This window comes from Strigops habroptila, chromosome 6 (genome assembly GCF_004027225.2).
Source record: "Strigops habroptila isolate Jane chromosome 6, bStrHab1.2.pri, whole genome shotgun sequence".
Classification (NCBI taxonomy): Eukaryota; Metazoa; Chordata; class Aves; order Psittaciformes; family Psittacidae; genus Strigops; species Strigops habroptila.
Window position 1 is genome coordinate 47,563,676 of NC_044282.2, and position 18,318 is coordinate 47,581,993.

The window sequence follows — 18,318 nt, forward strand, 5'->3', positions numbered from 1 at the left end:
AGTCTTATGCACTAAAGAGTCATTTTTCATGATTAGCTGAAAAAATGACCCTCTTCAGTCCTCGCAGCAACTGTGGTTTTTTCTCACTTAAAAAGTAATAGTGTGTAGCATTTGTCTTTGTTAGATGAATGATGTAGTAATTTGCTTAATATGCATGGCCTTTTGCTGCTTTATTAATGGGGATTAATAGCATTAGCTTAAAACTTGTGGTCAGCTACCCTGTCTTATGCTGCATGTTCTGGATAGGAGAGTAGTTTCTAAAATGATGAATGGGAAACTCCAGAACCTTACTTAACTCCAGCAAAACTGTTTTAGAGGCAGGAAATACTGGCAAGCCAAATACTGCCTTTTGTCTGGCAAGTGGTTGTGATTTGACGATGGTTATAGAGGAATACAATGAAAAGAAAACAAACTTTCCAATAATTCAGCTGGTGGGATATCAGCATTCACTGCCCAAGATGTGGCAAAGTGATCTCCATAGTGCAAATGTCCTTCAGTTCAAAAAGTTTCTGTTGAAATTAGTTGTGGTACTTCTTTGATATGATTATTTACTTGTAAATGATGCAGTGTCTTATTTTCCCTGAACAAAGGATGGATTAGAAGTAGAGTTACACTGACACCAGGTAGTTAAACTGTGTGATGGTGCCTTCCTAGGCGTCATTTCACGGCACAGAGAAAGCCTGCAAGGCCGTGGCACAGTTTGAGGCCTCTCCTTGCATCCCAAAACTTCCTTCTCCCACTTTTTCCCTGGTGCAGTGACTGTCCCAGCTGCATCACTCCCTTGTGGACCTTCCTATGCTCCTGCAGCTCTTCCTGTTCTCTTGGTGATGCTGAAAAAGTTACTTGTGAAACCCACTGCACCTTTATTCCGGGTGCAGAAATGTGCCTATCCCTGTGCTATTCGATAAGCTAATTTTGTGAAGAAGCTTAGTCGTTTGCTGTGTTCAGCCCAGAGAGATTTCTTGCAACCTAACAATAATATGTTCAGTTTAGATAGTTTTTTGGTTTTTTTTTAATTAGTCACTGCCAAAAACTAAAGTGCTATTATTCAAAACTGGATTTTCTTCAGGAGGGCTGGAGAAACCTTTTTCCAGAGGTCCCATCCAACTTCCCCAAGCTCAAGGACATCTGCTCTCTACTCTGGCTACTTCAGAATCATAGATGGTTTGGGTTGGAAGGGACCTTAAAGATTCTAATCCCCCTGCCATGGGCAGGGACAGCTTCCACTAGACCAGGTTGCTCCAAGCCCCGTCCAACCTGGCCTTGAGCACTGCCAGGGATGGGGCAGCCACAACTTCTCTGGGCAACCTGTGCCAGCGCCTCAGCACCCTCACAATGAAGCATTTATTCTTTACGTCCAACCTAAACCTATCCTCTTTCAGTTTAAAACCATTACTCCTTGTCCTGTCATGGCTGGCATGCTGGGAGCGCTTGTCTCCAGGCTTGTGTAGCCTTGCAGGAAGTTGGCTCCCTCTCTGCTGCCCACCTCCACTGGCTGCCTGGCAGCTCCTAAGCTCTCAGGCAGAGCACAGTGGCCAGACTTGCTGAAGGCTGCTGCAGGAAAGACACCAGGAGCATAAATATGTGTGCCAGGGGTGTGATCTAGGGTCTGCCTCATGTCGTCCCTCCTGCCATCCTCCAAGAGTGTTTTGCTTAGTCTCTGCAGGCACCGTAAGATGATTCACTACATAAGCTATAACGGCCTTTTTCAAAACAACATTTGATGCCTTCACTGAGGACTACATGAGCACAGATGCATTTATTTCTGTTTCAGATACCAGGAATTACAAAGAAATTAAAATACAGCATCTTAAGATGTGTCCTGCTGTTTCTTCTTGCATTTACATGGGCTATGTGAAGATTTCATCTGACGTCTTTTATACTTCAGCTAAAGACAGAAATAAGGTATTTTTCTACTTCTGGCAATAAGCAACTACTCATAATATGTTAAGATGCAGGTAAAATAAAAGCAGAAACCCTCAAATACCAGGCTTCCCTGTCTGGAAGCACTGAAAACATGTCTTCCTTTGTAGAGCTGACTTTCTGGTTTACTTTGCAGTCAGCTAATGCTAAAATGTAGTGATTATAATTCTAGGCTACCTACCAAGGACAAGAAATACACGGGAAGGCCAGGAGCGGTAATTCTGAGAACTCATCACAGCTTCTCTGCTATGGCATACAAGTCCCTCTTGAAATGGATGATCACTGGCTGCAGCAGGCAGCACTGGTGATGTGCCTCCTGCTTTTGCTAGAGGATCCACACCAAGGAGACCCAGGTAGGACACTGGTGCTGGGATCCCACCCCAAAGGGACTGTACAGATCCTATGCTCCTTGGTAGCTGCCAGGAGCCTTGTTTGCCCATGTTGTGGGATTTGAACTCTGCAATTACACTGCCTATGTACTGGATGGTGGGCTCACTCCCCTTTTCATCTTGCATCCCATACTGGGGACCACATTCAAAGAGACAGCGTCAAATTCAGACGTGGACTTGATGCTTGCACATTGCAAGGAGTAAATTTGGCCTGTGGTAAGTGGTAAGAACACGAATTTCATGCAACACCCCCTTAAGTGAGATCTGAATCGAATTATATTGCTGCATTTTGTTTCTGCTAAGACAAAACAAGATTTTCCTTCAGAGCACCATGCCTCAACACTACTAGTATGACACTTTAATTCTAGTACATCTTCACTTGTAAATACTGTTTAGAAATGAGCTTCTAGATATTGATTCACAGATGAATTGGTCCCTCTTCCAGGAGCACCACTCAGAAACCAGCAGTTGGTGGTTGACGCTCTCACGCAGAGTTGGTCAGGAGGACCTTCTCCCCGTGCTTCCCAAGCAGCCGCGCTACCTCTCACACGCCGCCTCTCCTCACCACCCACCTCTCCTGTGCCATCTCACTGTGCGAGGGGTTGTTTTGTCAGTAGCAGTTTTGCTCCAGCTGGGCTTCCAGGAACATGCGTGAAGTTCTCGCGGCATGGGGCTGGGTTCAGCGGCAGTACTCCCGCTCGATGCTTGCCATGAGCTCCTCCTCCGAGTAATCATAGGATATTGTGGACGGTCCTGCTGGCTTCTTGCTGTTCCCTTGCGCGCACCTGCCAGGGAAGGGAATGAGTTACTGGTGTTATGAGAGAGGAGCAAGCTCTGAAGATACAAGATGACCATGACTTCATTTTTTTTTTGTGAATGGAAAGATCAAGCTGCACGTGGCTTGCTGAGACACGGATACCCTGTCACGTCTAGTTCCCATACCCAAAGGCACACCGCTCGCTGACATTTGCTATCACTTGGCATCTATTTCAGTCTGCGAGTTCATTACAGCACAGTGCCTACAAGCCTCCAGATCGAACGCCCAGAACCTTTTGGTGGGTTAGATCAGAGGCCCAGCTAAAGGACTGTATAACCTTTGTGCTAATTACTAATTTAAGGTTTGGTGCAGAAAGGGTTGGGTTTTGGTTTTTTTTTTTGTATTTGTAAGGGATTTGAGTTTCAACCAAAATATGAGTGCAGCCACCTCAAAGTGCTCTTATGGCTGTTAATTATTTTCACATTAGCACAACTCTCACATGGTAGGGAAATGATGTACAATTCAAAGGGAACTGGTATGGGTTTTATTGGTGTTATCGGAGGTGGGTTATGTTGGGTACAAGGGAAATCTGTCCCTACCTCCATGAGGGAGAAGAGTGAAAACAGTGAAAAGTCTTCTGCAAACTTTGACCACTGCAGCTCACGCTATCAAATAAGTCTGCTTGATCTTGCCCTCCAGGACTCAAGAGAGGAGACAGAGCTGACAGGTGAGTGCTCCCCCTTGACCTTGTAGAGAACTGGGACGTGAGCAAACTGTGCTGTCAGGCTAGGCATCTCTGGAAGCCGGGGCACGTGGCTCCATGAAATGGGGGTCATGCTGAGGTGTGGAGCTAAATGGAGACTTGAATTGGTAAACCCAAACAGTAAAATGCTCTGCCAAGCCATGTCACCTGAGATTGGTGGGCTTACTTTGTGACCATCCACTGGTGGGAGACAAATAAGCAAGAAAGCAGTGGTTTTGTATGGAGGTTGGTTGATTGCCAAAAAGGAGAGATTTCCATATCCAATAGCATGGCTCCAAATCTGTCCCACACTCATTATGTGGCATCTATTGACTTACCATTTCTCTAAGGATGAGATCTGTCTCACCCTTAGGATGAATTTGGTCATTAGCATACTTCAGTGAAAAAAAATGAGGACCTGTTTATTAGATGAAATCACAGGAGCTGCCCCAAAGCAGGTAAGTGAATGTAGAATCAGAATTGAAGAACTCTGAAATGCTTTTCAAAGGAAACTCTGTCATTCAGAGGAGGAGCTTTCATAAACCGCTCTCCTCTGGCGAGGGAGCATCCGCAATGTTCCTCAAAGAGACAGCAGCCTGTCTCCTGCTGCTATCACTGTGGAGCAAGTGGCAGCAATGCAACCCTTCCTCTGCTCTTATCTGTTGAGGTCAGAAAGGCTTCTGCCCAGCCGTGCTGCTCTGACCTAGCTGTGTTAATGCCATACCCCTGCGTGTCAGAAATAGTTGGATATTTTCCTGGAGCCACCTGATGACCAGCTGGCATGAGAGCTGGGTCATGTGGGTGTCCTACTCCTCTGCACCGTGCCCTTGATGGCAAGTTCAACTGGCAGCGAGTAGGGTTTAGCAAGTGGACTCTTCTGCTTATTCCTTTTATTCATTTTCCTTCTCACAGCTGCAGACAATCTGCTTTCCACTGCAGTAAAAGAGAGCTGGGAAGAAAGCTACAAGTCCAAGAGCGTGAACCGAACACCAGCAGCTACAAAGCAAGAATTAGGGAAAGGAAATGCAGAAATCTGACTTCAACATGTGATTTACTGATTTAAACTCCACACTGTGACAGTCCCTGAACTACTTTTATATTATGTGATGAATTAGAGGCAGAGCTCTTGGCAGCTTGCTTGCAGGCCCACAGAAGGGTCATTGTTTCTCTTGGCAGTTACATATTTTCCCACTGTTAATTATCCTTGATGCTTTGGCTTGCATGGTGACCTCCAGGCACAGGAGAAAATCTCCAGGTAAAACTGGAGCTCATTGAAACACAGATGTGCTTTTAAAAAGACAAAAGCAAAGCCCACCTACCATGCACATCCCAGAACTGAAAGTAATAGAGAGGGCTGTGAGCACAGGAAAAGCAAGTTGTTGCTCATGTTCTTTCTATTTTTATGGCAAAGTTCTGTATCATTTAATACGGAAAAACTGAAATAAATTAAACAATGAGAGGTTCAATCTGGAAAAAAGGAGAAACTTCTGCACCCTGAGGACAGCAAGCAGAGGAACAGGCTGTGGTTACACAGGCTCCATCCTTGGAGCCTTTCAAGACCTGATGGGACAAAGCCTGGAGCATTCTGCTTTGACCTCACAGCTGATCCAGCCTGGAGCAGGAGACTGGACTGGAGACCTCGTGATGCCCTCCTGACCCGAAAGGCACGTTGGTGCAGCTGTTTCTGCTGGTCCTGGAATTACGTGAGAGGCTGTGGCAGGGAAATCCTGAGCGCAGGATGTGGTCAGGACAGGAGCGGGTGCACCACAAGCCTGCTCCTGCCCTCCTCGAGCGGCTCCAGCAGGAGGGGCTGCCCCTTGCTGCTCCATCAACACACAGCTGGGGCTGCAGGTCAGGGCTTGCGGTCACGGTGAATCCAGCTGAGGGCTGTTAGACTTTCCGATTCGGAATGTAACAGGTCAGTACATTGAGGGGAAAAACTGTCAAACCCCGGATGTTCTGGGGAAAGAGAGGAACTTGGGAAGGAGCAAAGCTGAGAAAGAGCTAGCTGAAAAGCATACAGGAGGGGAATCTGCAACATGATAGGTCAGCAAATAAATATTAAAAAGGCCAATGCAGCTCCATCAAGATTACTGTGCAGGCTTCTGGGTATCTCATTACTAAAAAGTTAACAACTTGGAGGGAATTTAGAAAGAAGCAATAAAAGTGATTTAAGAATTTAAGGAAGAGGAAAGCAAGAGATGTGCTCCATTTCAGCTAAAGGCCTCTCTTACAGGTTTTTAAGGGAAGGGGGAATTAATGTCGGGGGTTTTTTTTAATAGATCTATGCAATGATGAGAAGGAAATGCAAAGGGCAAAACTGGACCAAAAGTGAGCAAACCCACTTTGGAGCAAGATCCCAGTGGCAGGGATAGCTGCATCCATGATGTCAGGCAGCTGCCTGGTGTGGGGGAGAGCTGCCTGTGGGCTCTGGTGACAGTGTCCATGATGGGTGACAAGCTCTGAGGTAGACACCTGAGTTAAGTTGATGAAAATTAGCCTGGGGTGAATCTACACCAGTGTTTTTTATCGTTTTGCTGAGGATGGGAAGGTCCATGGTTAATCATTAAAATGCCTTCTGCAAGACCTTGCAGCTGGAAAATGGGTCAAAACAACACCCTGGTAACTGTGCCAGTGACATGAGCCTTGGCAGCAGTTATGAGGTCATTACAGCATTCCCGGGCTCATCTCACCCATGGACTACCAGATAATAGAGAGAGAGAATTCCCAAAAGAATTGTGGGGGGAAAGAGAGGTAACGGCACAATCAGGAATACACCAGCTGCGTTCCCATGCACATCGAAGGTATTTGTTAGGGCCTGGTTTGGTGCTTATGTGGTGTCACACTGGCATGTTTACAGTACAGGAGGTGCACACCTACAGCATCTAGCTCGCGTGACTGCTCCCTTGGCAGGTACCATTAAGTCTCCATATCTAGTTTTTCTTCTCCTTGATTGACATTTATTTCTTCTTTAGCTGGCTTTATGGGAATTTCTTTAGTCAGCAGCTCTACCAAGACAAGGTTGATTTTTGCTGCACGTGAGCGCTTACCGAGAATAATTCTAGCTGCAGAAATGTGAAGGATGAGACACCTACACCCATTAACTGCTGTTTCTGGGCTTGACTTGATTTGATTTCTCCAAAATGCGGTTTTGGACCATTTCCAAAAAAGTGTTTGTGTACAGTTCTTGCCAGCAGAAATTGCAGCACTGCTTATCGCGGGCAGTACAGGCACTTCACACGTGAGCTGTGCTATGGGGCTTTGCAGTGGGTACAAAGTAAGTGTTATCTAAATGAAAATCAGCTCCTGCTCTGTCATCCCAGGTTAGAAACCTGCTTCTGCTGTCTCAAGTCTTCCCTTTTGCGTGCTAGGGAGGGAGAAGGAAAGCCTCGTCAGGGGGCAAGGGGCCAGCAGGAGCCAGTGAGTGGGGAGCACCCCCACAGGGGACTGCTCAGTTGCGACCATAGTCCAAAGCCCACTGAGGATGCTGGAGAGCCCGAGAGCCCCTGTGAAAGTGCCGGTATGAGCCTCACTGTTGGGAAAGCCGAGGGCAGAGGTGCTTTCCAAGCGCTCCTGAATCCAGCAGCCTTGCCAGTGAGCTCCCTGCCAGCTGGGAGGGAGAGGACAAGGGAGCACAGTGCCTGGTGCCTGGGCTCTCGTGTCACATCCACCAGCGCTGCTCAGCGCTAGTAGGTCACACAGCACAGCAGCCAGGATCTGCAGATTAGTCTGCTCCCAAGTGCTGAGGGAGCACAGGGACTGGGAGACAGCGCTTAACCTTGACGAGAGTCACTCTTCAGTGTGAGGAGATGATATTTTAAGATGGTTTTTCAAGCCTTTTTGTTTCATTTAGGTTTCTTTAACATGTATGTCAAACTGTTCCCAATGCTCTTGGTGCAGGCAGACTCAGAGGCACAGCTTTTGCTTGTGAAAGATTTCAGATTTCTTTTGTTTGTGCAGTAGGTCCCCACCATTCCCCTGTCCCTGAGGGACATCCACGTCTCTAACTGGTATGCTATGGGAGTGCCTCATGAGTTTTCTTTTATGATTCCTGGACAGCAAACAGATCTTATTCTCCTTTTCTACACCTTTTCTACACCTTTTCTGTCTTGGTAGAGCTGCTGACTAAAGAAATTCCCATAAAGCCCACAGATGACCTGTGGTGAACCAAGGCCTGAGCTACTTGTTGAAGCAATTCTCTCCAGCTTTCCTCCCTAGTTTTCCCAAGTTCCATCAAGGTGCCTCTCTGGCATGTGGACATCCTAAATTCTGCATTGCTCATGACAAAAACGAATCTCTACACTGTACCTGAGCTGCAGCCTGGATCTTTTCAGGCGGCATAGCTCCTGGATTTTCTTTTTAATTAGCAAATAGGTAGAGGACAGGGTATTTAGGGCTATAACCCATTTCATTCCCACTTCTTGCACAGTAGGAGGCATGCAGGAATAGCTTTCCCCTTTATGTTCACATTGTTCCAGCTGCTTTCCCCTCCAAAGTTATAATGAAAGCACAGAGTACTCACTGATGGTCAGCATTGTTGTTCTCTGGGCTCGTAGGACTTCTGGTTGACAAAGCCTGTGAAAGAAGAAAAGTCATGTATTTCAGTTACAACACTGTAAAGTTGAGGGAGGTGATTCTGCCCCTCTACTCTGCGCTGGTGAGACTTCACCTGCAGTACTGCATCCAGCTGTGGGGTCCTCAGTACAGGAAATACACGGACCTGGTGGAGAGGGTCCAGAGGAGGCCACAAAAGCAATCAGAAGGATGGAACACCTTTGTTTTGAGGAAAGGCTGAGAGAGCTGGGGTTGTTGGCAAGAGGGTTGGACTGAATGATCTTCAAAGGTCCCTTCCAACCCAAACCGTTAGTTATTTCTATGAAACCTATCTCTGTCTAGAGGGGGCTATGTCTTCCCTGGTTTAAACACCCAACCAACCTCTGTGGCGACCATACAGGTGCAAGAGAGTCCGCTTTACTAACCACCATTATGCTAGCTCTGTTTCAGCATCCAGGGCAGCTGGGTGGCTGCAGGCTACAGAAACAAATCACTGAACATTAACTCATTAAACCTCCCAGTTTTCCCATGAATATGGACACTGCCCCACCAGCTGACAGGGAGCACTATGGAAATACCTGCTAAGGAAGGAAGTTATGGCAACACGGACCCAATTCTCTGTACCTGACAAAGCCATTTCCCTGAAGTGACCCATCTGGAGTGAAACATCCACCTTCCCTATGCTGGAAGATCACAGGTTTCCAGTGGGACATCAGGGGGGCAACCAAAGCCAAACCTTACAGCATTTAAAATGGGAAAATGATGGGACCCTGTGTCTGCCTGAGCCCCCAGCTGGACCAGTAATAAAATGACCTCCCTGCAGCCAGATGCTACTGAGAAGAATATCACTTTCATCATTTTCTACTTCTTCACTGTACTCTCAAAGAGAAGGGGATGGGGAGAGGGTCAAGGGCTGTAGCTTTGCACAAAACTAGACCCATTTTGGTTTGCCATTATTTTTTCCGAGCTGCAGTCCTAAAGCTGGTGAGCCTCCTTCAGACAAGTTACCTTGAATCTCATGATGACACTAACAGATGTTAAATGGGGAGCACACAGAACTAAAGTTGGGACTTGACTTCCAGAAAACAGAAATGAAAAGTTGTTCTGTCAGCATGGAAAAAAGGGATGCAAAGGAATGAGGGAGCAGTGTAGAAAAGCTTGCAGTTTAGAGCCAACGCCTGTACATCTGCTGTATGGTGTTTCTGCAGGGCTGGATGGGGTCAAGTGATTCCTCAGTAAAATCATGTATCTGCTTCTGAAATAGCTCAAACCTGTACTGCCTTGAGGTCCAGCAGTGCATGGGACTGGTGCTGGTAAACGTGGTGGGAGCTATAGGGGAGATACCCCTTTACAGGGAGTGCCAGTACAGCAATGATGGCTTTAAGCACAGTTTTGCACTGATTTAAATCAGTTGGTATTGGTCAGGCTTGTATGTGCTGTCCGCTAGATAGAAATGTTCACCTGGGTGTCTGCTGTTACTGCACGGCACCTGATTTTAATTTGAGAGGAGATGTTTTCACTACATCCTTAGCCGCTCCTCATGCGGATGGAAGCAGTTGAGGTTTAAACACAGTGGTCTTAGACACTGCTAGGCAGAGAGGTGCTTGGCAGCAAACTCTTGAGCTCTTCCCTACGTCTGGGTGGGCTTTGTGCTGCTGTGGTCACGTTTGGCTCCTGCTTGAGCAGGTGGGGGGGGGGCTGCAGCAAAGACATTTCTCTCATGGCCCTGGGTCAACACCTCTTCCAGGTGAACCCTAAGTAGCTTCCATTTCTGGAGCTGGGAAAGGCGTGTATCCAGTGTCTTTCACATCCTAGCTGCTTGCTTGAAATCACAAACTAAATCCCTATGGAAGACTTGTAACATCTTTTGATACCTGTCAAAAGGAGCTCCACTTCCTTTCAGAAGGGGCCCTGCTCTTTGGCAACAGTTTGTTTTCTCTGGAAGAGCCTGAAGTGCTTGAGAAACAGCTCCTGGGTCCAAGCAGAGATGAAGCTATGTAAGAAAGCTGATGGTGAGGGAACAGAGTTCCTGCCTGGTTATTTAGCATCATTTCTTGGTGATCTCCCACAAGGGACAAGAGCAAGCAGCAGTGCCAGGAGGATGCCACGCTGTGTTCCAAGGGCTGACTTCTCCTGGGTGTGTGCTCCCTAACACAGTCCCTTGTCCTCATCATCACCATCATCCACTGGGCTACTGCTGCCACCCTGGTTTCCTTCCACAGGTGAAGAGCCTTATTAATACTCAGCACCAAGGGTAATACAGTTCTCCAGGAGTGCTTTGATGATGCTTCTCCCACAGCGAGAACCCAGCTTCCAACACTTCTGGGCAAAGGATGGGTTTGGATCATTTTAGGGAGGGGTTTGAACTGTACAGTAGGTTGTCTTTTCTTTCTTCCCTTGTGGCTGACTCCTCCGTATTACGAGCTGTACGTGTGGTGTGGGTGGAAGACAGAATTAATTAGTCATCAGGACAGAGCAGCTCTGGTTAGCAGAATCTGCTTCTCTGTGCAAAATCAGCTCACACCTTCTCCAAGGGATCTCTCAGCAGCAACACTTATTTCCCAAGAGAACGTGGCACTGGCAGAGGTGGATCTCTACTGACATATAACCCGCCGCACGAGGGAAAAATGGTGACGAGTGAAACCAAAAGGCACCTCCAGCCCCTGCCCTTCCTTCACCATCAGAGCCTCCACGCTTGGGAGCTGCTCCCAGCTCACTGGGGCGCGCGGCGCGTGGCTCGGCGGTGCCGCGTGGTGCCGGGCAGCAGGCAGGATGTGGAGCTGTCACGGGCACTGAGACACAATAAAGCCGACCCCACCCAGCTCGCCCGGGACTGCTGCGGTGTGCGTGGTGCAAGGTCAGCACGCAATTAGTACCAGCCCTTTGTGTGGGTTAACATGATGCGTACGTCATGACACTTTAATATTATGGGTTCCTATCCTACAGCTAAATAAGTAATTGCAGGCTTGGTTGGCCTGCACCCTGTTAAGAGATAAATGAAGTCACCTTCTCCTTTCTGCAGCTTGCAGTCATCTTTTTATTACTCATTCAGATCGCAGCGTGTCTCCTTGTTTTCCACCCTGTTCCCAGCGTAGGCATCTCGTGCTGGGGTCTGTTGTGTTACAATGCTCCACGTCGCCACCTCCTCCAAGTTGAAAGGCTTGGATATTAAGGTCACCCAGCATGTACTTGGGTTTAATTTGATGTAATGAGATGTGAGGGGGAAGGGTTTGTCAGCCATTGCACACAGTTCAGCCATTCTTTATGTTAGGGCAGCGGCTCCTGGGAGCAAGGCAGAGAAGAGATCTGGAACCAGGAGCTATTTCTCTCTATTGCGTGCATGAACCAGCACTTCCAGGGTGCAGCCTTCCATTCCCCCCAACCCCGGAAAAGCTGTGGCTGGTGTTCCTTATAGTCCAGCCCTTACCCCATCACGTCCTTCCCCTCTTCCTATGTCACCTCTAGCATCTGCAGATGAGCTGGGTGAGAACACCCTGCCCTGGGACCCACAGGGCAACCTGGAGCCAATGCACCATCATAGGCTCTGAGCTGCCCCCAAGTTTTGTTGAAACCGGCCAACCATAGTCTCAACTGTTAAAATCACATTGTCTCCAGAACTGGGTGGCCAAACCCAAATTTGGGGATGGGCTCTGTGCCATGCCCAAGTGTTATCTGGGAGAATGCAAGTTGGTCTTGGCCAAAACCATGTCAGCTTAGTGGGGCAGATCACTGTGGTCCAATGCTGCTATTTGTAAACTGTAAACTGTATCTGTACAGTTTACCAGTACAGATACAGCCCTGAGGTATGGTAGAGACATAGACCATGAGTGGTCTCATTATGTACGGGGGAGCCTAGAGAGTGGCTGAGCCACCTAAAACATCCTCATGGGAGCAGTGTGGTCCCCAGCAGTGCTGGTCCCCTGGGCTGTGATTTCATAGCGCAAATGTAAGCCAGTGCCTCCTTCCTGCCTCCACTCCCCCTTCACAAGCGCCCCAAGAGCTGGATCAGGGGTCTGGTCTGAGCTGAAATGAAGGCGATGTCAGCCAGAGCGTGTGGCAGAAGCAGTTTGCACAGAGGTCCAGACGGCTGAGCTGGTACAGCAGAAGGGCAGCACCCTCCAGCGACACCAGCAAACGATGTGGCTGGCTAAAACAGCCATCGCTGCCCAAAACAGCCTCTCACGGACCCGCAGCCGCGAGTACCACTGGCAAAACAATCTAGCTCACCTAACGCGTCAGTAGGCACCAAACGGGATGTATAGCTCCAGCCGCATCCCAGGCAAAGCGCTCCCAGCCTTGCTCTAGTCTGCAGCAACATCCTCTGGCCAGTGAAGGAATTAGGAACAGGCGGTGGACGGGAAGTGGGCAGGGAGGTGGGGAGTTCCCACGCTTCTCCTCTCCTGCCAACTAAAACACCAACTCCCAGCTCTGCTGCGCATGCCCTGTGCTTAGTTTCTGAATCAGGAATGGTTTCAGGGCAAAAGCGTCCCGTGCTCTGCCAAGTGATGGGGGAAAAAATACTTAGTTAGCAGGTTTCTGGATCCAGCTGCAGCACAGCTGTGCTGGGGGGGGTGACACGGGCTGAGGGGACAGCACAGTTCACTGCTTGCTGGGTTCTGGTGAAGTTTCAGGTGCTTTTAAAAAGGCAAGGACCATAATATGAGAGAGAGGGAGACCTTTTGCTCAGCAACCAGAAATTATCAGAAATAATCTGACTTTGGACTTTTGACATAGCCGCTTCCCTAGTTTGGAGTTCAAGGAGTCCTGGATGTTCAGCTGGAAAAGACCTTTTCTGAAGCACCCTACCAGTGAAGGTTGTGTTCCCTACACAACTGCAGGAGAATGTCTGGACTCGGGGGCATTTTTGACCATTAACACAACCAGGAAGAAAATGTTGAAATAAATTGCTAACAGCACAGAATTAGAAATATCAAATTTCTGCTTGAGGGAAGCACATTTTAACAGGAGTAGAAAAATAAACTTATGCGAGTTCCTGTAAGAAACTAATGGGCATGACATCAAATGTCCCCACAGGACCCTGCTGTGTGTTCACAGCCACGAGATGACGCTGCACCACATCAATCTGCAGAAAGAACACTTATCTGGCTGAAAAAATCAGGCAAAGCTTTGAAGTCCTGGGTGTTCTGAAAGGATATGATAGCCCCTCTAGAAATCAGTTAATGCACCTGCTACCTGCGTTATTCTTGTGCTGCAGCTGGGGTAGATAGGCTTACTGTAATCACATCCTGTCTCCAGTCAGGAGGAGTGATGGTGCCATGGAAAAAGCTGTTTAAAGCAAGGCCCTAACATGTCTGAGTGACTCTTCCATTTCAGGAAACAAGTGGGGAAATACCTGAGGCTGCAGCCTTTCCCCTGCTTCCCACCAGGAGCTGCCATCCCACTCTGTGCTGCGGCAGCACCTGCAAAACCACAAATACTTTTTCTGTCTTGAACAAAGAAACAAGGAAGAAGCACATACAACCATCTAGAATTGAGGGCAATCCTGAAAATAAGCATTTGATGCTGACAAGGAGGTATTGGGGTCTGCTCTGAGCTGGGTTCAGGTTCCCCATCAGAATTTGGTTCTCAGCCCATTGCTGCAATGTACTTTCACCCTTTCACTTCCAAGCACTATTTGAATGCAATAGAGGTGGCTCAAGCCTTTAGATGCAGCCACATCCCTCTCCTCCAGCCCTTGCCAGCTGGCCTGGCTGCCCAGTGGTGCTGCCAGCTTGCTGCTGGATGACACAGTGCATCAGGGTTTCAGGCGTGAAGCACAACGCTGATGCACATCACACGCAGGAGAAACCCAACCATGATAGCAGAGAGCTGAGTCCTGCTTGCAGGCAACCACTCTCTTCTGGGTGGTGGCAAACCTCTCCTCTCCTTCCACTGGCCACAATCTGCTCCTCCATGGGCTATTTCTCATTGGACTTTTCTACTGCAGTATCTCCTTTTTGCCTTTCCTCCTCCTCCTCCCTCATCTTTCTCCCACTAACTTTATTGAATCAACTCATCCTTTCTTCTCTGAAATTTCTTTGCTCATGCTCCAGTCTGCACAGATGAGCAGGGCAAAGCAAGCAAGCTCTCACCACAAGACAGAAGTTACAAATGACTGCTCGAGAAGCTGGCAAGACTGAGAGAAATTGCCCTCAAAACTTCTAGCAAGGAACTAGTGACGCAATGAAGCTGGTATCCCTTTCCAGAAACTGCCTCCACAAGCCTCATGGGAAGGGTGGGACTGCAGTTTGCACAATGACCTGAAAGACTAAACTGCATCCAGTAAACAACCAAAACTTGGTGCTGTAAACAGTTCCCTCCCTCCTCCTCTCGGGCTAGTCACTTTTTAGGACTCGAGGAGTCAGAATGGTAAGCCCATGTCTGCTGTCTGTACCAAGGCCACCTCAGGCACAGGCAAAGAAAGTGCTACCAAGGAGAGCTTAAAGTTTTCCCTGAAAATACCTCAGATTTCTCTTGTATATCTTTTATATATTTGAAAAACACTGGCTTTGAAAAACACTGGTAATTCTTTGCCAGTGTACCCAGAGATTTGAACTTCTTTCCCAAACAAGGGGCAGCAGCAGCAGCTGGATGAGGAGACACACAAGATGCTCGGCATCGCTGAGGTGTCACAGGCAGCATAGCTGTGTGCTGCACCCAGCTGGCCACACTGGGCGACTGAGGCCCCACATGCTGGCTTCAGGCTGGATTTTGAAGGCCCTCACAGTCATCTCTGTGCTGCAATGCTTGACAGTGTTCCCATCCTGGGTTTGCACCAGGTGTGACCACAGCATGGGGTGGCCAAGGTGATGCTAGGGGTTCCTCACCATCATCGCTACTGGAGGAGGAGGTCTGTCTGTGGCAGGGAGATGCATGGTGACCCCCTCTACCCCACCCCAAGTACCGCGTCTTGAATTCTTCAGCCTTTCTGGTTTGCTCCTTGTCGTTAGCTCACTAGTACCCGCTACCATGGTACACTGCCTCTCTAAATGAGGTGGGGGCAGCTCCCTTCTGATTCCAATTACTTCTGATAAGTAATTACACAGAATATACATCACTTCGGAATAGAGCTAAAATAAGACTTTATGCATTATATTCACCACTGATATAATCATTATTTTTAAAGATCCAGCCATGATATTCACATGTGGAAAGAGAGAGGAAACGACACCACCAGCCTCTATTCCCATAAGTAAAGGTAAAAAGGAGAAGTCAGGAGGACTGCTCGTAAATGAGAGTTTGTCAGAGGAAAAGGTGGTGCTGTCTGAACTCCTGTTCACACCATGGGAGGGTTTGGAGTTAAAAGAGCAAGTTAAAAATTCGACAATACAAGATGTCTATTTTTGTTTTCCATTTCCAATTCTTACTTTCTTCGAGGCTTTTCTTTAAAACTTTAAAAAAAAAAAAAAAAGGTTCTCATACTGAACCCTGCCAAGTTTCCTAATGGCAAAATTACTTCATGTTAAAGTTACCCCATGGACGCGCAGTTCAGCAACGGAAATGATACACTTCTAAAGAGTAAAACTGAGGCACGCAAGGCAGAAAGTTCCCGGGTTCTAAATATTCGTTTCTATTTTTAAATCTATTACTTTAGTCTGACGACTTTTGTGCATCTGCGGAGAGCAGCATTTATCTAACAACCACCACACAACTTCCACAGCTAAGCGAAGATGCAAGAAGCTGGTGATTTTTGGCCTTGTCACCAGATGATATAGATGCTGCTGTTGTATTTGGGTAGGAAAAAAGAAAAGATAACCCCCTCGGAGGCAAATCCACTACTTGTTAAACCGAAAGAGACTGAAATGCGTCTTTAGGAAGAGCCAGACTGCAGTTGCAGGGGATTGGCAAACATTAAACAGCAGCTTTATGTTCATGTTTTTTAACTTCTGTTTACAAGCCCGACCCCAGGACAAGCAGGAGCCGGCCTTTATAAAGCCCAGCTATTTCCACAAGGGAGGAAAAGAAACTTTCAGTAGCACAGGGCAACTGGAGAACGAACGGGATCGCCCTTTTCGGGACCGTGTTCCCCTTGCACCATGGGAATGATGCAAGGGAGAAAGAGAATGCGAAGGGAGCAGCCAGTGTGACCGGGAACGGTTCGCTAGCAAAGAGAGAGTTTAGTGCCACTTCTGCCTGGAGGAAGCCGTGGCTGCAGCAGTTACCCTCGGCTGCGTCAGGGCTCCCCGCGCCAGCGGGGACCCCACAGGAGATGGGGAGTCCTGGGGTCCGGGGCCGGTGCGGGCACTTACCGCCTGCTCCAGCGGGGCCCCCCCGCCGCCTCCCGCCGCCGCGTCCCCGCAGCGCCCGCCGTCCCGGGGCGGGGGGGTGCCGCCGGCGGCCGGGGCTCGGCGGCCGGGGGCGGGCAGCGCCGCCGCCTCCTCGCACTCGGCCAGCGCCTTCTGCAGCAGCTCCCGGTGCTCCGGCGCCCTGCCCGCGGGCACCGCCGCCCGCGCCGCCGCCGCGCCCCGCCGCCGGCTGCTCCCGCTGCCCATGGCCGCCGCCGGTGCCGCCGCCGAGGGGCTGTGCCGGCGGGAAGCGCTCCCCGGCCCCGCCGCCTCTCCCGGCCGGGGCGGGCGCGGTTCTTGGCCGCTTCTCGGTTCCCAAAACCTTTGGGGGAGGGGGGAGAATCCCACCCAGGAGTGAACCAGCGGCGGGGGAAGGAGCCGGGGTGCGGGGAGGGATGCCCGGGTGTCTCTAACCACGCTCTCTGTGCTCGGAGCGCCGGCGGGCTGCCACCCTCCTCTTATCCTGCCAAAACCTTCGAGACCAGCCCGTTATCTCAGGCCTCCCGAGCCTCCCGTTCCTTACATCCACCTCCCGGCGCTGTCAGCTTCAGGGACCACGCAGCAGGAACAGCAATCCTGGGCTAAATTCCAGGACACCTCACTCAGACACGTCTTGCAGACCTTGGGAGAATAATGAACGCAGCCCAGAGGAATTTAAACAGGATACATTTAGGTTAGATATAAGGAAGAAATTCTTCACTGTGAGGGTGGAACAGGCTGCCCAGAGAAGCTGTGGATGTCCCATCCCCGGCAGTGCTCAAGGCCAGGTTGGACAGGGCTTTGAGCAACCTGGTCTAGTGGAAGGTGTCCCTGCCCATGGCAGGGGGATGGGAACTGGATGATTTTTAAGGTCCCTTTCAACCCAAACCATTCAGTGATTCTATAATGGCATTTGGGGCAGGTTTGGGGCACCAAGTGGCGGTTCTGGCAGTGTTCGTGGGCTGGGGAGGTTTTCTGCCCTTGGACTGATCAGTGAAAGGAGTGAAGTTTCAGGAAAGCTCCCACGCAAAGGGTGGGATGTGGGCACCTCCTCAGCTTGACCCACGGATGGAGTCACTCTCTGCTTCCTGGCAGCCTGTCGAGCCTTTGCAGCAGATCCCCTAACCATCCTCCTCTGCTTTTTTCTGTCTTTGCTTCTGACAATAAAATATTTGTGTTGGACACTCTGGAAGGTATCACTCTAATTAAAAAGTCCCTGTTAAAGGCCAGGCTGTTGTTTTTCCCCTGGGGGTGAGAGCAGAGGGATAAAGTGGCTGTTTGGTTTCCGGCCCCAGACTGCAGCCCAGGGCTGAGTGGGAAGGAGAGCACATCTCACGTACGTGAGTGCAATGGGCTGTTCCAGCTGGAGAAGAGGGGAGTTGAGGAGAGGACTTTTGTCCTTGACCATGCTAACTACACTGGGGGAGTTCAGTCCCAACCTTGGACTCAAGCTGCTTCCTTGAATCAGCCCAGCCTACATTGTTTCATCCTGGGAAAGCACATTCATGTATTCATATTGCTTTCTGGACAAGATGTCAGCATCTCTGAAAGCAGAGAAGGCAGCACGGCCTTTGGGCTGAGTGGGAACAGCGGTGTCATCAGCCCTCATGGGCGCTTCCTCAGGGCTCTCCAGGACGTGGGGCACTGCCACCTTTTCCTGGTCTATTTTCTGAGCTGTCCCCAGCATGA

At 49.2% G+C, this 18,318-nt stretch overlaps 1 protein-coding gene across 1 annotated transcript; it reads right to left on the reverse strand.

Annotated features, from left to right (window-relative positions):
• Window positions 1-1,733: 1,733 nt before the first annotated feature.
• Window positions 1,734-17,384, reverse strand: CYS1 (cystin 1). The gene is made up of 3 exons (XM_030489939.2): window positions 16,615-17,384; window positions 8,334-8,386; window positions 1,734-3,097 (listed from the first exon to the last, which is right to left on the reverse strand). The coding sequence occupies exons 1-3, from the start codon at window positions 16,855-16,857 to the stop codon at window positions 2,992-2,994; spliced, it is 402 nt and encodes a 133-aa protein (XP_030345799.1). The 5' UTR covers window positions 16,858-17,384; the 3' UTR covers window positions 1,734-2,991.
• Between the last annotated feature and the right edge of the window lie 934 nt (window positions 17,385-18,318).